Source organism: Pristis pectinata, chromosome 32, assembly GCF_009764475.1.
Source record: "Pristis pectinata isolate sPriPec2 chromosome 32, sPriPec2.1.pri, whole genome shotgun sequence".
Taxonomy (NCBI): Eukaryota; Metazoa; Chordata; class Chondrichthyes; order Rhinopristiformes; family Pristidae; genus Pristis; species Pristis pectinata.
The window spans coordinates 21,111,929-21,131,301 of NC_067436.1; the positions used below are offsets into that span (position 1 = coordinate 21,111,929).

Below are 19,373 nucleotides of genomic sequence, written 5' to 3' on the forward strand. Positions count from 1 at the left end.
CTCAATACTTGCTGCACCTATTGAGTTTCCTCCCAGTCACATGACTTGTGAGTATGTGTGAAGTTAGATACACTAAAGTGTACTTCGGTTGACCAAGATAAGAAGTATTATCCTGATGGGCATGCTGGTTTAATTGGCACGTATGAGGGCCAGTAACTAGAACTTCCAGGGTACACAAAACCAAGAAAGCAAATTCCATTTCATTGTTAAATATATCCAGGTGTTTTCCATGTACTAGCTTTATTGGAATGTTTATGATTACAAAATCTGGTTTTCCAGCTGTAAATTATTGAGTACATGTGTGTTGAGTCATTTTTTTTGTACTGGAGAACAACAGATCTTCAAACAGAGGGAAATATTGCTTTTTTTTCTCAATATTAACTAAATAAATTTTGGGAAGATGCTTGTCCATGTCCAAGATAAAGTTCAAGTAACATAGCTTCTATAAAATGAAAAATTCATCATTGGTTTCCACAGTATTTTGATTTGTATACAAAAAAGCACCTCTGTTGATTTGTTCTTTGCTGTTATTTGGTGAAATGTAAATAACTAATGAAAGCAGAATTTAATGTAGAATGAGATGGATTCTTGAAGCAAGGAGGTGAAAGATTACTGTGGGTAGGCAGGAATGTGGATCAGAGGTTTCCGTCATCGGCCATGACCTTAGTAAATGGTGAAGCAGGTGCGAGGGACTAAGCAGCTTGCATCTGTTCCTGATCTGTTTCTCTATCACCCTAGTAGAATGTTAGACCAATAGTGCAGCAGTTAGTGCTGCTACTTCCCAGCTCAAGAGACCCAGGTTTGATCCTAGCCTTGGGTGCTGTCTGTGTGGAGTTTGCTCATTCTCCTTGTGACTGTGTGGGTTTCCTCCAGGTGCTCTGGTTTCCTACATCCTAAAAATGTGCTGTTACATTAATTAACAATTGTAAATTACCCCTAGAACATAATTGGCAAAACAATCAAAAGGGATTGATGGGTATGTGAGAGGGAACAAGTTGCAGACCTTCAGGTAAACAAGAGGGAATGGTACTGATTCCTCTGTTGAGGACTGTTATATACTGGCAATGAGTCAAATGCCCTTCCATGTCCAAATAAAGAAATTAAGCTTTAAAATTCTAAGTTTTATATATGACATTGGAACATAGAACAGTACAGCACAGAACAGGCCCTTCGGCCCACGATGTTGTGCTGACATAGCTAATCCCTTCTATCAACAGAATGCCCATATCCCTCCATTTTTCCCTCATTCATGTGCCCATCTAAGACCTCTTAAAAGCCGCCAGTGAATTTGCCTCCACCCTATTAGGGAACGCATTCCAGGCATCCACCACTCTGATTTAAAACAAAACACTTACCCCTCATGTCTCTTCTGAGCCTACCCCCTCTCACCTTAAATGCATGCCCTCTGGTCTTGGATCACTCAATAATGGGAAAGAGATATTGTTTGTCCACCTTATCTATGCCCCTCATAATTTTATATACTTCCAACAGATCACCCCTCAGCCTCTGCCACTCCAGAGAAAAGAGCTCAAGTTTGTCCAGCCTCTCCTGATAGCACATGCCCTCTAATCCAGGCAGCATCCTAATAAACATCCTCTGCACTCTCTAAAGCCTCGACATCTTTCCTTTAGTGAGGTGACCAGAATTGCACACGATACTCTAAATGCAGCCTAACCAGAGTTCTATAGAGATGCATCATAACTTGACTCCTATACTCAATACCTCGATTAATGAAAGCAAGCATTCCATAAGCTGTGTTAACCACCTATCCACCTGTGTAGCCACTTTCAGTGAGCCATGGACTTGCACCCCAAGGTCTCTCTGATCTTCAACACTGTTAAAGGTCTTGCCCTTAAGAGTGTACTGCCTCTTGATATTAGTCCTACCAAGGTGCAACACCTCACATTTACCAGAGTTGAACTCCATCTGCCATTTTTCTGCCCACATCTGCAACTGATCTATATCATGCTGTATCTGTCGCCAGTCTTCTATACTATTCACAACTCACCAGTCTTGGTATCATCTGCAAACTTACTAAACCATCCATCAACATACTCATCTGGGTCATTTATGTACATCACAAACAGCAGAGGTCCCAGTACAGACCCCTGCGGAACACTACTCACAAGCTTCTAGCCCAAATAAGTCCCTTCGACCACCACCCTTTTGTCTTCTATGGGCAAGTCAGTTCTAGATCTATGCAGCCAATTCTCCACTGACTCCATTGAATCTAACATTTCTTGATTTCCCTATTATGTGGGACCTTGTCAAATGTCTTACTGAAGTCCATGTAGATGACATCCACAGCTCTACCTCTGTCAATCTCTTGTCACCTTGTCAAAAAATTCAACCTGGTTATTAAGACATGACTTGCCCTACACAAAGCCATGCTGGCTTTCCCTAATCAAGCCATTGGATTCCAGATGCTCATATATCCTATCTCTAAGAATTTTCTCCAGCAATTTCTCTATGACGTGAGATTCACCAATCTATAGTTCCCTAGATTTCCCTTGTTTCTTTCTTAAATAGAGGAACAACATTAGCCACTCGCCAGTCCTCCGGGACCTCTCTGATGGTCAAAGAGGACACAAAGATACTGGTCAAGGTCCCAGCAATTTCCCTTCTTGCCTTCCTCCCATTGGGCCCCGGGGACTTATCCACCTTAATACAGTTTAGGAGACCTAACACTACCTTCTCCTTGACCTCAAAATGCCCTAACATGTTTATGCCCTTAATTCCAATTTCTGCGTCCTGCATGTCCCTTTCCTGGGTAAATACTGGAGAGAAAAAGTCATTCAGAACCGTACCCACATCCTCTGCATCCAAACATAGATTACCTTCTTTATCTTTAAGTGGTCCTACCTTTTCACTTGTTATCCTCTTATCCCTTATGTGGGTATAGAATGCCTTTGGATTCTCCTTAATCGAACTTGCTAAGGACTTTTCAGGCCCCTCCTGGCTTTTCTAATTCGTTTCTTGAGTTCATTTCTAGTTTCTTTATATTTCTCACGTGCTCTGTCTGATTCTAACTTCTGAAGCTCGACATACTTTTCCTTTTCCTTTTTCTTGATTAACATCCGAGGTTCCCTTATTTTGCCATTCATGTCCTTCTAATCAGGGCATACCTATCCTGTACCCGATGTATTTGATCCTTGAATACTTTCTACATGTTCGACCTGGACTTGCCAGCAAAAAGGTGTTCCAAGTTTACTCTACCTAGTTCCTGCCTTATGCCTTCATTATTAGCCCTGCTCCAATTTAAAACCCTCCTGCTAGCCCCATACCTATTATCTATAGCTATCCTGAAAGTTAATGAGCTGTTGTCACTGTTCTCCAATTGCTCACCCACTGATAGGCGAGTCACCTGGCCAGACTCATTACCCAACACCAGGTCCAGAATAGCGTCTCCCCTTGTTGGACTGTCAACGTATTGATTTAAGAACCCCTCCTGGGTACACCTAACAAATTGTGCCCCATCTAACCCTTTTAAACTAAAAAGGTCCCAGTTTGTATTAGGGAAGTTGAAGTCTCCCATGACGCTGTAATTTTTACACATTTCCCTAATCTGTTTGCATATCTGTTCCTCAGTGTCCTGGTGGTTATTGGGAGGTCTATAGTACACCCCCAAGAGTGATTGCACCCTTCCTATTCCTGAATTCTACCCATATAGACTCTGTCCGAGCCCTCCATCATGCTTCATTGTAAGAATCGTCTAGTGAGTGGTACTTTTTTAGATTTATCAAGCATTAGTCATCTTTATTTTTAGTTTCTGTTAACTGATTGTTTGAAGATGGTTCTCCAGTTTGAATTGAATTATTTAGGTTGAATTTCACGGACCAACAATATTCTTCATGGTCTTGTGATGCTGTGTCCTGACTAGATGTGAACTTTTGTGAAAGCAGTCTAGCAAAGATCATTGGAAATTCAACTTCTGTTTAAAAGTATGTGCGACATTTTATAGTTTCAGAGTTGCAGTTGAATAAAAGTGATACCTTGGCAGATTTAGAACATAAATTCACATATCTGCACTAAAATTATTAGTGGACCTGTTGCTCTGATTGCGTTGTGATTGACATAAAGCATGTGCTGAGATAGCATTGAAGTCCATTCCAAATGTGACAAGGTATGTTTAGTCAGTCATGTGTAAACCTTGAAGCTTGGGTTTTGAACTTCAAATCCTAGATGCTACTTTGGTGTTTAATGTATTGATGGGAGAATTTCAATTCCTTACCATAGCTGCAAAACACAGACCTCAACCCACAAGTGTTTTGGCAATGTCAGTTGATGCTTCAGAGATCTTTAGCAGTTGAAAACCCAGATTGACTGACACTTCACGATGGACCACAGTGCCCTGGGACATTCTGTTAAGTTAAAAGTATGGAATACATTGAACAAGTCTTTGTGTATTTACTGCCTATAATAAATTCCTGTGTTCTTATTTATAAGGTACACAGCTACTGTGAATAGAATCTTTCATTGCATACTTTCCTACCCTCCTGGAGTGAAACAAAATCTCGCAGCCCCACTTTGTGCATTGAAGGGAGACTTTTATGCTTCTGCTAATTCTGCTGGCCAAATATAGTCATAGATTTACAGTGGAGAATGGCATGGAAGCTAGACAGTTCAGGGCAGGGAACAGTGATTTTCTGGAGAATATCAAGATTACAACAGAGGAGGTGTCTTCAGAAATAAGAACAGAAGGTGATATAGCAGGCTAACTGTTTCCTCTTTCAGTTGCTGCCTGACCTGAATGTTTCTAACATTTTCTGTTTTTATTACCTGTTTAATATTTTAACTTTTGTCTTGAGTTGAATAAATATCAATGTTGCATCTTTAGAATTATAACCAAGTTTCTCTCAAATGATCATATAGATAAGGGCAACACAAACTGGCACTAAAGAATGGACTCTTGTCTGCACTTTTAATCAACCTTCATGATTAAAGGAATTTCAGACTCTCTGATTGTAGACTGAGTGGAGTAGTACAGCTTGTAGATACATTTTCATTCAGGAGTGGTTTCTTTATGTTCATCTGGGCACTCAGCCAAGGTCTTGTACTTGAGAAAAGCCCTGAATGACTCCCCAAGACACACAATTTAATTAGCAGCTTGCATCTGCATGAAGCTTTTAATGCAAGGCAGGTCCACTCTATCTCTGCCAATACTGACCCATGCTTACAGCACTTCCCTGTGCAACACCTGTCCTATTACCACTTTCTTTCTTATCATCAATGCCCCAAATACACCCCTGTGAAGCTGTAATTTACACTCAGCATCACCTCATTTTTCTAAACTTCAAAGCTGTTACTTTAGAAGCGTTAGATTTGACTGTTTTTGTAGACATGAATCTGGCTGTGTAATTTAGATTTCTTGACTGATTTGAGATGCAATATATAATTTATATTAAACTAATATGTTTAAGCATTGAGAATCTTGGATGTGCAGAATGCTAGCTCTCCAATCTGTCAACTGTTCATGGCTGAGTGGTATTTGGTTATCAGTTGCTTGAGTGTGATTAAATAGGGATGCATGCTTGGTGGAAAAGGGAGTCAAGATCATAGTTCTGGACAAAAAGAATGGAAATACTGCGTAAAGCCAAAATTTTGAGTTTATGAATTGGGGGTACCTTTTTAAAAAAAATATCAAACCAGGAGACAATGCTGGAGATACTCAGCAGGTAAGTCAGCACCTGTGGGGAGTGGGGGGGGAAGAGAGTTAACGTGCTAGGTTGATGACTTTTCACTAGATCTGGAAAAGTGTTTCTGTGCTTAAGTTTCAGAGAAAGGGAAGGAGTGGTAAGGACAAAGGGAATATCTACCATAGGTTGGAGACTAAGGTTGTCTGGCTGATGCCAAAGGATGTTGTTATATGCCTATGAGAAAGAAAATGCTGGGAACCTATAGGTTGGTTTTAAGTTGCAGAAAGGTGGTGGGAGAGATGGATACGACAAAAGAAATGCAGTAAAACTGATCTGCTGTCCAGCTATTTAGAAATCCCGATAGCTCAGCAAGTAATGTTTCTCATGCTCCCTCTCCACTCATCGGGGCCCTGTTTCCCAAGTTCTCCCTCTACTCACCAGAAAACGTTGCCTGCTATGGAGGGCTTTACTTGTAAGGAGAGATGTGGACAGGATGGGTTCATTCTCACTGGAACATAGTGGGCTGAGGGGCGTAGATAGGGAACATGGTCTTTTTTTTTACGGTGGGATTGTCTAGAACTAGACGGGACAGGTTTAAGATGAGAAATTTAAAGGGCAAGTTTTCCACAGGTTAGATTTAGTGAATCTCAATTGTCAGCAAATCAAATCGTATATACATAGTTGATAGCAGTAATTGGCCAACAATAGGCAAAGATTTGTTCACTATTAAAACTAGAGGGAACGTTGTTCAGCTTGAATGCTTCAAAATTGTGCTTAAACTATTGAGAAAGCATGCAAGAATGTTCAAGGATACCCACATGGGTATTGCACATAATGTCTATATTCCTAGCTATCTAAGTGCTGAACCAATCAACTGTAAGCCTAAACCTGTGTCACGTGCATTGAACAAGCAGGTGGAGGAAGAGTTAGATAAATTCGAACAAAATGAGTTTGTGAAGATGAGCATGACTGGGCAGTGTGACTTAAAAGCTAAAGTGGATAAAGTAGATCAGTACAAGATGACCTTGAACTAAGCAGTTCATGACCAGCAATACCCATTATTTACTTCACAGAATTTATATAGTTATCAGGAGACAAAGTTCTCAGCAAACTAGATCTGTGATAAGCACATGTTAAGTTGAATGTGGGTGTCAGTGATATTTGATAATTACTGAATCTGCAGCAGTTGTATTCAGAATTCTCTTTAGGATGTACATTCATCACTGAAGATCTTTTTGGGTCACTGTATACAAGATAAAAGTTTAGAATGTTGTCTGTGCAATCTGATTGCCACACTATAGGAAAGATGTGATAGCTTTACAAAGACTATAGAAGAGATTGGCCTGGATGTTGTCTGGAATGGAGGGTTTTACTTATAGGAGAGATTGGTTAGGCTGGGTTTATTCTCACTGGAACGTAGGAGTCTGAGGGGTGACCTTGAGATATATAGGGGGACAAAAAAATTATGCAGGTGTGGCGATTCACCATCTAGTCGGGCGAACCGGCTCGGCAGTCGGGTCGCGCGGCGTCAGAGCGATGAGGCCCAAGATGGCGGCGGGCCTAGTCTTTCCGAGCGACGGGGAGAACCCGCGCGCGGGAAAGTCCTGATGACATAGGACTTACGTCATTGCTGTTTGTTTTGGGCGGGAACATTCTCCCTTAAAGGGCCCACGCAAGGCGGGAAAATAAACCAGTTCTGTTTGGCAATCCTCTGAGTAGAGTCTTGTTTTATTCCGCGGTAGCAACCGCTACATTGGTGACCCCGATGGTCCAAACGGCTTTTGGACCCGCGAAATGGACGACAGCGCAGCAGCCAACGCAGTGGCCCTCAAGCTGCCCACCTTTTGGACACTTCGGCCCAGTGTCTGGTTTGACCAGGCCGAAGCGCAATTCCACCTTCGGCAGATCACCTCCGACTCCATGAAGTACTACCACGTGGTTAGCTCTCTGGACCAGGAGACAGCCGCCCAGGTTGGAGACTTCATCCAGTCGCCTCCGGAGGAAGATAAGTACCCAGCTTTCAAAGACCTTTTGATCCGGACCTTCGGCCTCTCCCGTCGTGAGCGCGCCACCCGCCTGCTTCATCTGGATGGCCTGGGGGACAGATCCCCATCTGCTCTAATGAATGAGATGCTGGCATTGGCCGAGGGACACAAGCCATGCCTGATGTTCGAGCAGGCCTTCCTCGAACAGCTCCCCGATGACATCCACTTGTTGTTAGCTGACGCCGACTTCAGCAACCCCCGTGAGGTGGCCGCCCGGGCAGATGTCCTGTGGAGGGCCAAGCGCGAGAGCGGTCCGTCCGTCAAATCACCAGGCCGCGAACCCAACGCCCGCCTCACCCGGCCCCAGCAACTGAGCAGCCACGCCCCAGGAACGCAGACGACGACACGGGTGACCAGCTGTGCTTCTACCATCAGAGGTGGGGTGCGGAGGCCCGTCGATGCCGCCCACCCTGCAAGTTTCAGGGAAACGCCAGGGCCAGCCGCCACTGATGGCTATGGCGGCTGGCCGCCGACAGAGCCTCCTATTCGTTCAGGACAAGAAATCTGGATGGCGTTTCCTCGTTGATACTGGAGCGGAGGTCAGTATTTTGCCCCCGACAGGCCGCGACACTCGTGACAGGCCACCAGGTCCTCTACTCAATGCCGCCAACGGTACAACGATACGGTCTTTCGGCACCCGTACGCTGCAATTACACTTTGGCGGCAGCCATTTTACCTGGACCTTTACCCTTGCCACCGTCGCCCGACCACTCCTAGGAGCCGATTTCCTTCGGGCCCACAACCTGTTAGTCGACCTGCGAAGGAAGTGGTTAGTCCACTCTAGCACTCTCCGGACCTATCCCCTGGGAGAAATCAGCCCACCAGCCCCGCACCTGGACTCCATTTCCCTTTCTGGCGACGATTTCGCCAAGTTCCTAGCTGACTTCCCATCGATTTTGGCACCTTCGTTTACAAATTCTAGGCCCACACACGGGGTACGACACCACATCATTACCACAGGGCCACCCCTTCATGCCCGAGCACGACGATTACCTCCAGACAAGCTCCGCCTGGCAAAGGAAGAGTTCCGTCACATGGAGGAGCTGGGGATTGTTCGCAGGTCAGACAGCCCCTGGGCCTCCCCCCTGCACATGGTCCCCAAAGCCACCGGAGGGTGGAGGCCCTGCGGCGACTACCGCAGGCTGAATGACGCCACCACCCCAGACCACTATCCCATCCCTCACATCCAAGACTTCGCAGCGAACTTACACGGGGCCCGCATCTTTTCCAAAGTGGACCTCGTTAGGGTGTACCACCAAATCCCGGTCCATCCGGATGACGTCCCCAAAACTGCGATTATCACCCCATTCGGCCTGTTCAAATTCCTTCGGATGCCGTTCGGCCTTAAGAACACCGCGCAGACCTTCCAGCGGCTGATGGACGCGGTAGGCCGAGACCTGGACTTGGTGTTCATTTACTTGGACGACATACTGATCGCCAGCTGTAACCGCCAGGAACACCTTTCCCACCTCCGCCAGCTGTATTCCCGCCTCCGCGATTTCGGCCTCACGATTAACCCGACCAAGTGCCAATTCGGACTTGACTCTATCGATTTCCTCGGCCACAAAATCACCAGCGACGGGGCAACACCCCTACCCACCAAGGTGGATGCTATCCGCCATTTTGCCTGCCCCGACACAGTCAAAGGCCTACAGGAATTCCTTGGGATGGTCAACTTTTACCGTCGTTTCATCCCTGCAGCAGCCCGTATCATGCGCCCTCTGTTCTCGCTGCTGGCTGGTAAGGGCAAGGACATCACCTGGACTGACGAGGCTGCGGCTGCTTTCGTTAAGGCCAAAGACGCCCTGGCAGATGCCACGATGCTGGTACACCCCAGGACTGACGTCCCGACTGCCCTCACGGTAGACGCATCCAACACTGCGGTGGGTGGGGTACTGGAACAGCTACTCGAAGGCCGCTGGCAACCCTTGGCATTTTTCAGCAAGCACCTTAGACCGCCCGAACTGAAGTACAGCGCTTTTGATCGGGAACTTCTAGCGTTGTATCTGGCGGTGCAGCATTTCCGACACTTTCTAGAAGGCAGGCCTTTCACCGCTTATAAGCCTCTGTCCTTTGCCTTGTCTAAAGTCTCCGATCCCTGGTCAGCTCGTCAGCAGAGACATTTATCCTACATTTCCGAGTTCACAACTGACATCCAACATGTCTCCGGAAAGGATAATGTCGTTGCTGATGCACTTTCCAGACCAACCATCCACAACCTATCCTTGGGTGTCGACTACACGGCCCTAGCTGACGCACAGCAAGCCGACGACGAACTGCCCAGCTACAGAACCGCAGTCTCGGGTCTGCAGCTCCGAGATTTCTTGGTTGGTCCAGGTCAGCGGACCCTACTTTGCGACGTTGCGACTGGTCAGCTCCGCCCTATAGTCCCTGCAGCCTGGCGGAGACGCGTTTTTGACTCGGTACGTGGGTTGGCGCACCCGTCCATCAGATCTACTGTCCGACTGGTTGCCAGCAAGTTTGTCTGGCATGGCCTGCGCAAACAGGTCAGTGACTGGGTCAGGACTTGTCCGCACTGCCAGACGTCAAAAATCCAGCGACACACCAAGGTCCCACCACAGCAGTTCGAGCCTACCCGTAGGAGGTTCGACCACATACACGTCGACCTCGTGGGCCCTCTGCCGGTTTCAAGAGGAGCCCGGTACCTCCTTACCATCGTGGACCGGTTCACGAGGTGGCCTGAGGCAACCCCCCTGTCTGACATCACAACTGATTCCTGCGCCCGGGCGCTGCTCACAACTTGGGTCTCACGTTTTGGCGTTCCGGCCCACATCACTTCAGACAGAGGCACCCAATTCCAGTCTCTGGGCTGCATTAGCGAACCTGCTAGGGACGCTGCTGCACTCCACCACGGCCTACCATCCTCAATCAAACGGGTTGGTGGAACGTTTTCACCGCCATCTGAAATCGGCCTTGATGGCCCGCCTGAAGGGTCCTAACTGGGTTGACGAGCTGCTTTGGGTCCTGCTCGGCATACGCACTGCCCCCAAAGAAGACCTCCGCACTTTGTCAGCTGAGCTTGTATACAGGGCGCCACTAGTTGTCCCCAGGGATTTCATACCTGCCCTTCGGGACCAAGGGGAACAACCCTCAGCAGTCCTACAAAGACTGCGCGAGAAGCTTGGCGCCTTGGCCCCGATTCCCACCTCACGGCACGGTCAAGCCCCATCCTGCCAGCCCAAGGAACTACGGGACTGTAAGTTTGTTTTCGTTCGCAGGGGCACACCTCGGGCGCCATTGCAACGACCATATGAGGGACCGTTCCGAGTCATACGGAATAACGGATCCACTTTTATTTTGGACATTGGAGGCAGGGAACAGGTTTTCACGGCGGACCGCCTCAAACTGGCCCATTTGGATCTGCAACAGCCTGCCGAGGTTGCCCCCCCCCCCCCCCAAGCGGTAGCTGGCACAGCCCACGAACCTTGGGGACTGTCTCGCCGGTTCGGGGGGGGGGGGGGGGTTGTGTGGCGACTCACCGTCTAGTCGGGCGAACCGGCTCGGCAGTCAGGTCGCGCGGCGTCGGAGCGACGAGGCCCAAGATGGCGGCGGGCCTCGTCTTTCCCAGCGACGGGGAGAACCCGCGCGTGGGAAAGTCCTGATATTGCCGGTTGTTTTGGACGGGAACATTCTCCCTTAAAGGGCCCGCGCAAGGTGGGAAAATAAACCAGTTCTGTTTGGCAATCCTCCGAGCAGAGTCTTGTTTTATTCCGCGGTAGCAACCGCTACACAGGACATAAATAGGATACATGGTCTTTTACCTAGGGTGGAAGAAATCTTGAACTAGAGGGCATAGCTTTAAGATGACAGCAGAAATTGAAAGGAAATCTGAGGGGCATGTTTTTCAGAGGAAAATGGTTACATTGAATGAGCTGCCAGAGGAAGTGGCAGATAAAATTACAATGTACTTGGAGAGAAAAGGAATGGAGGGATACAGGCCTAATGTGTGCAAATGGAATTAGTGTAGATAGGCATCATAGTCTGCTTGGATGAGTTAGGTCAAGGACCCATTTCTGTGCTGTATGACCTTGACTCTATGAAATACTGAAGAATAATCTCTTCAATTGGTGTTTAGACAACTAAATGCAGTGTAAAACTCAAGAAGCATCTCTTCTGCATTCATGCAAAAAAATAATTTAACTTGGGCTCAAAGAACATAAAGTAAGAGTAGGTTTCAGTCACACAGCCCCTGCCAGTTAGTGGCTAATCTGCCCCAGCAATCATCTCTTCTGGGCCACTTCCCTATAGACCATGATTCCCAGATCCTTCCAAAATTTATTTTCTACTTCAAGTAGATGTTAATGGATTGCTGCAAATTAAAACAAAAGAAAGCAATTGTGAATTGAAGGAATCCTGAAACACAAGTTATTTTTTGCTATGGTAGAATATTGTACTAGATTTTTACCAGATCTTGCAATGGGATTAATGTCATTGCATCACTTAGGAAAAAGAAAAATAGAATTGGAGTGAAGTATCAAAAGACATGACTTTATATAAAAGTCTTGGAAGTTAGTCTTTTCATTCATTATTAATGTGCAAGTTGAATTGGAGTTGGAATTTTCGAGTATGGATAATAGAGAATCGTCAAGAAAACATGTTTGCATGTACATTAATGGAGACACGAGCTGTTCAACTTCACTAAGGCATGAGCGATTGTCATTGGAGTGCAAAATACTCATCTTATTGTCAGACCTTTACTTTGGTTTGTGACCATAAGGGTTGCAATGATTTTTGATCTGAAGCTGACAACACTAGCAATGGGTTTACTGAGAATGCAGCAAAGGACCATTCTCTTAACTAGGCATGATTACATGATCAAATATAAAGTTGGAAGCCAAATGTGATTGCAGATGCAATTTTAACATCACCTAATGACAATTCAGTCTTGGCACATGAAAGCATGATCTTCACATTGATGAAAGTACATGATTTCTGATTGTAACAATAGAGATTACCAAGATATTGTTCTCAAGCAGGTACATGGAATAACTTAAAGAATGGATTGAATCAGACAAATATCCAGGTAAAGACATAAGACCATATTCAACATTGTCAGTAGGAAAATTGTTAAATGGGGCCACATAGTTGTCAAACTAAGTATGTTGCAACATGAGAGCTTCACCACTGGGAATTCTGGTACCGTGAACATGAAGGCAAATGTCAGTAGTTTTGTTTATTGGTCTGGTTTAAATGAAGAGCTTGAAGTGCTTGGAGCATCTGTCAGGATTGCAGAGCCAAGTTGGTGACGACATTGCTACAGAATTGGGAGTGATCACGAAAAGCACCACAGAGTATTCATTGGTTATATTAAGAGGGAATTGATAACTGCTAAGTATTCATTGTCAAACAAAATGAATGTGTTGGGTCATACCCTGAAGCAGAGCATTCCATTAAAGAATTGAGACCCATTTTTCATTTCAGCACTTAAGTCATAGGCCATTGTTGCCTCCATTTCTATTTGAGCTCTTAGAGACAAAATGAGATGAAGCAGATGCTTATTTTACCATAACATTGTCAAATGGTGTAGTAGAGAAATCAGTGAAAATTGTTGAAGCAGTGAAGGAACAGACATTACAGGGAACTCATTTAACATTGAGACGTTGAGCAAACTTTTGACTGAATTTCAGACCATTGTATAAGTTATACTTCTGTCCTAATGTGGAGAAGAATGAAAATATAATTGAGCTACTCAAATTCTGAGGTGGAGAATAAAAGAAGCAGTTGTGCCAAATGAAATCATGGCTCAAGCCGTAGAGAGAAACATTCTAAACAACATTTGAAAGTTAAAATAAAAATATACTCAGGAAATACTCAGGTCAGCCAGCATCTGTAGAGAGAAACAGTGGAACTGCCGTCATTCTTGAAGATTTTCATTGATAGTACCTCAATTTCTGTCCACGGAGCCTGATGTCTTGAATATTTCCAGCATAATGTGAGAGTATTTGCACATTAACACCACTTAAATCCAATATTCACAACCATTCTGCCAACCAGAAAAGGTCCCATTTATGAATACTATTTCCTGTGAGCCAGTTGGTCTTCCATCTGTGCCAACATGTTTCCAACACCATCCCCCCCCCAACTATGAGCTTTTGTTCTGCAATAACCTTTAACGTGACACCTTATGAAATGCCTTTTGGAGATCGAAGTATACTAAGTGCACCATTTCACATGTTATTTCTTCACAGAACTAGCCACTTTGTAGTGAGAGTGAAACCCTATAAAAGTTTTGCCACCCTGCAGTGAAATTGGCACACAGAATTTGCACATTCCCTCCATTGCTAGTTTCTGATGGTTACTCTGACAGCAGCTCGATACAATTTGGATATTTTGCTGGCAGTGCTGAATCCTCTACAGTTATACAGCCTGTGCTCTGTGGCTAAGATATGTACTAAGGCTTTGGATTTGTACTATTAAATAGTAATAAAAAATTAAATAAGTTTAAATAGGTTTCTAATTTAGAGTTGTCAAGTTTTCGGCATGGAAACAGGCCCTTTGGCTCAACTTTGATGACAAGGGTGTCTTCCTGGTCTAGTCCCATTTGCCTGCATTTGGCCCATGTCCCTCTAAACATTTTGTTGTTGTTCAGAAGTCTTTTCAAATGTTGTAATTCAGATTTGGTCCAAGAATTGATTTGGACTATTCATTGTGCTCAAATCCTGAGTCCAGTTTTCATTGGGAGTGGTTCTCCCATGACACGGTCTATCTGGAATCTAGCACAAGGAGGTTGTTTGGAGGATATGACTTTTGCTGTGTTGGCTTGCTTTCCTTAGTGATATCTTGAAATTGGTGGTAATTACTTTAAAATCTTGTTTATGCAGTGTTCTGCACAATCTGCCCCATGGTGTCCAAGGATGCTGAGTGCCAGTGTTGATCAGTGATGTTTACAGTTTTAAATCCTCATGTACTAGTCTGTCTGACTCCACTGATTTATGACAAAGATTGTAGTTGATCACATGAGCCAGTCAGAAACACAACAAATGGAGTCTCTCAGCAGCTTTTTAGTGCTGGCTGAGTGGGTGTGTAACAATTAAAGCAAACCCTGTAGTATCTTGTACCAAATCCACATGTTAAATTGTAATTTAAGTAATATACATGAACTACACTGTGATTGTTGACCTTTAGCTTGCAAGCAGTATGTGAAAATAGAGGTGCAATCAATCTCTGTACAGGGTGTTTTATCACTGCAGGAGGGAAATGCAGTGCACTGCTTCCCAGGTGGCTTGTGACTTTCTCCTGTTTGGGCTGTTGAGGGGACAGGTGTGGAATTGAAGCTTTTATTTGTGCTGTCTTCCTTGTCAAAAGTGTAAAGAATTTGTGGTCGCAAAGGAGTTGACTGCTAATGACATATCTAATTGATACAGAATGAATGATCAGTGTGGGAGTGTAAAATCTTGTACTATATCTCAAGGCTATAACATGAATTTTTAATCTTTTTCTGAATCATTCAACTGTTTTTCTGATAAATGCAAAGATGTGAAGTTAATGATCATGTTTCATAGACATTTAAACACCAGATTAACTGATGTTTATGTGTCTGCTTCAAAGTTGTGGAGAAAGTTGAAAGTAGTTATTGTATTCTTTGCTGATTGTGAGCTGTGCTGCTGACAGTGTTGTCTCGCATGGGCATGACTCCACTAGTACCAGTTTCTTGGCAAACTGTCATTATTTGTGTATGATACGTCACTTTGCTGATCGATCAGCCTTTGGCAGCACACATCTAAGACCGATTCTTGTTTCATGTCATGTTGATACTTGCAGCCAAGTTGCTATATAATCATTATTGAGGATCATTGCCATTTCACTTCACTCAGGCGCAGTTACTGCTTTTCCAGCTAGCTCAGCACGGCAACAATTAAAACTGCATGTATTCTGCTTGTTAGTGGGTAGACTAGGGATTAATGGTGTGTGCTTGGAAAAAGTGCACAGATAACATTGAGAATATTTTGTATTGTTTGGCTGAAGAGGGATGAAAATTGTGTATAGTTAGAGGAGATTGGAATGAAGCAAATTTGAGCATCTTGTCAATGTTTTTGCAGCTTTCACTGGGTCACAAGTTTCAGAAAAAAACTAAAAACGCTTTATTTGAATAGGAAGCAAACAGCTATAGGACTAAAGCTAAGCAGTCTTCTAAGGTACTTTACAAAGGTTGCTGTTGTCGTCTCTCAGCATGGTTGAAGCTTTGTATTTATTAGCTGTAGTTTGGCTGAAATTGTTTCTTGATAAAACTAAAACAGGAGAAATTGGGGAACAAGAAAATGGCAGAGAAAGTATGAAAATATTTTTCATCTGTTTTTGTAGAGAAAGAAACAAAACCAGAAATAGTGGAAGACTATGGGTCTAGGGTGAAGTGGAGCTTGACCTCACAATCTACCTCATTATGACCTTGCGCCTTGTCTGCCTACACTGCACTTTCTCTGTAGCTGTTACACTTTATTCTGCATTCTGTTATTGTTTTACCTTGTTCTACTTCAGTGCACTGTGTAATGAATTGGTCTGTACGAACAATATGCAAGACAAGTTTTTCCACTGTACCTTGGTATATGTTACAATGAACCATAGAACAATACGGCACAATACAGGCCCTTCAGCCCACCATGTTGTGCTGCCCTTCAAACCACACCTAAAGACTATCTAACTCCTTCCTCCCACATATCTCTCTAACTTAAATTCCTCCATATGCTTATCTAAGAATCTCTTGAACTTGTCCAATGTATCAGCCTCCACCACCACCCCAGGCAGCGCATTCCATGCACCAACCACTCTCTGGGTGAAAAACCTCCCTCTGACATCACCCTTGAACTTCCCACCCAATACCTTAAAGCCATGTCCTCTTGTTTTGAACATTGGTGCCCTGGGAAAGAGGCGCTGGCTGTCCACTCTATCTTTTCCTCTCAATATCTTGTATACCTATTTCACTTCCAATAAAAAAAAAGCTTGTATTTGAGAAATTAATGGAACTTGAAGGCAATAAATCTCCTACACCACCTGAGATGAATGCCAGTGTTTAAGGTGCTGGCTATGGAAATAATGAAGGGACTTCAGTAAGACCTTTGACAAAGTCCCATGTGGAAGACTGGTTCCCAAGGTTTGGGACCTTCAGATCAAAGGCAAATTGGATCCAAAATCAGTTTGTTAACAGATACTAGAAGGCATCACTGCTGTTTATGGAGTCATAGAGTTAAACAGCATGGAAACGGGCCCTTTGGTCCAACCTGTTCTGGTTGACTGAGCTAGTCCCATTTGCCTGTTTTCTCTAAACCTTTTCTATCCATGCACCTCTTCAAATGTCTTTTAAACATTTAAAAGCGGCCTCTGCCACTTCCTCTGGCAGCTTGTTCCATATATCCACCACCGTCTGGAAAAGTTGACCCTCAGGCCCTCTTTAAATATTTTCTCTGTCACCTTAAATCTGTCTTCTAGCTTTAGACTCTCCTGCCCTGGATAAAGCAAGTTCCTGTCTAGTGACATCAAAATTAACCTTGCCTCAATTTAGCACTTTAACTTGTGGACCAGTCCTATCTCTTTCCATAACTATTTTAAAACTGATATTATAATCACTGGTCCCAAAGTGCCAACCCACTGATTCTTCAGTCACTTGCAAGATTTGTGTTGTCTAATATAGATTCTACTGCTCCTCAAGTTGGCTATATATTTGAACGTTAATATTGTGCAGATATGACCAGCTATCAGATTAAAAAGCAAATGTAGCGGGTTAATATTTGAACTGGGGACACCATTGTGCTGCCTCTTGTAACATCTGCCTCTGTTTGCTTCTGACCCCATTAGCTGAATATGCATCATGTAAAGGATGCTGATAAAAGAGAAAACATATCATGTTATGCTGCTTGAGATGGCCATGTTTGGCACTTGTGATGTGACTATTACTTCCATATCATCCCAAGGCCAATTGTTGAAGTAGCTTTGATCCATGCAGGAATGCACTGCTTCAATTCTTGCAGAATAGAAAATGTAAATGAAATTGAACATTATGCAATTGGTAAACATTCTTACTGTCCGACCTGATGATGGAAGGTCATTCTTGAAGCAGCCAATAAATGTTTAGGCCTAGGACACTGTCCTGTAACACCACTCAAGAACTGAAATGATTTAACATCTGATGTCATGTGGGAAAGCTTTCTTTACTTTTCTAGTTTAAAAGTACAGCTGGTTCTGACTGACTAATTTCACCATTTGTTAAACTTGGTTCCTCCAGTACCAAAGTCTGTTTGTGTTCATTTCTGTTCTTCATGCCCTAATTACATCAGTAACTTCTTAAATGACTTCTTCAAATGATCATCTTACAGTATTCTTGGTTCTAGAAGCAAATATATATATTGACTATCTGAACATGTAATTCACACCAGTGTTCTTTGATCAACCCTAAACATGGGGCTTCATTCAAAGATTATTTTTGGCATTTCCCATAAAATTGCTTCCTGACCTGATTCATTGTGATTAACCCATTTTCTAATGAAGCACATGAAGCTGCCAGTTAAAGGCAAAACACTTTAGATAAATATTGCTTGTATGAATTTTAATTTGTATAATGGGTTTGCCATATGCTTTGAATACTTCTTGAGCAAAGGATCACTCTTAGAAACTGCAGGATTTTAACACCTGATGTCCAAGATTATTGTTGTGGGTTTCCTGCTGAATCACGAGGTTTCAGAAAATACAAGGAGTTTTCCTTTGTCTAGCCCATATATAGAGCCACACAGTAAAATCCTTCATTTCCACCCCTTATCTCTGCTAATTTTTTAATCTGAGATGGATATGATTTTATTTGAACAGAGATTTTGCACTTGTGCAGCATCTTTACGATGGGAAGAAAACACTTTACAACCAATTGAAGTACCTTAGTGTATGAATGCAGTTGTATTACAAGGCCTGAAAGTGGTTGATATGATCTTGCAAGACTGACATTGAATGGTGTGCTCCACGTAAACTCGCCTTGTACACTTGAGGGAGAGAAGCCAAGGTAATGTTGGAGAAATGTCTATTGTATGAAGGAGCAAGACTTTTTAGTGAAGACAAATAGAACATATGCAAATTTAATCTAATTGTTTCCCCTTTTATTTTTTTGGATTTTGTAATGTTTGCTCAGTGGGGTTGGCCACCAAAGAAAGTGAGAAGCATGAGATCAGTGGAGGAGTTGTACAGATCATAACTTCGCTTTTAAGCCATCTGTCATTGGTAGTTTAAGCAGTGGACTTATCCTGAAATTCTGTCCCCATCTTTTGTGTGTTTGTCCACCTGTACGTGTGTGATATTGTAGAGAAAGCAGCATTTTTTTTTTTTGCAGGCCTGAATCTAAGTTCAAGGATGGAATTTTCAAAGTTCTTGGTTCTTTGACTACATATGCTAGATGTACATTTATTTTCTACTTCTGAATTTATGGAAACTGGCAAGACTTGCTAAACTTGTTGGTACTTTTTTGTATTCTAGAATACAGTCATGGAGGAGACGGTGATATGGGAACAACAGACAGTCACACTTCACAGGGTGAGTCATTGGGATCATCTCATTATCCAGCAAACTCTTAGTTATTGAGGACGTGTCCAAGAGATCAGGATCAGGTGGTGGGAAATAGCAAAAGGAAACGTGTTTTATCTTTAAACTTAAACCCATTGTGAATCCATCTGATGATGGAGAACTGTGTGTAAATGTT

The 19,373-nt window shown here is 43.7% G+C and overlaps 1 protein-coding gene across 7 annotated transcripts in view; it reads left to right on the forward strand.

Moving 5' to 3' along the window:
• The window catches only part of tjp1a (tight junction protein 1a), a 127,782-nt gene that overhangs the window by 40,656 nt on the left and 67,753 nt on the right, over positions 1–19,373 (forward strand). For all 7 annotated transcript variants that reach the window (XM_052042455.1, XM_052042449.1, XM_052042450.1 and 4 more), the window contains exon 2: positions 19,151–19,207. In XM_052042455.1, the coding sequence (XP_051898415.1) occupies positions 19,151–19,207 (57 nt within the window). The remainder of the gene's footprint in view (positions 1–19,150; positions 19,208–19,373) is intronic.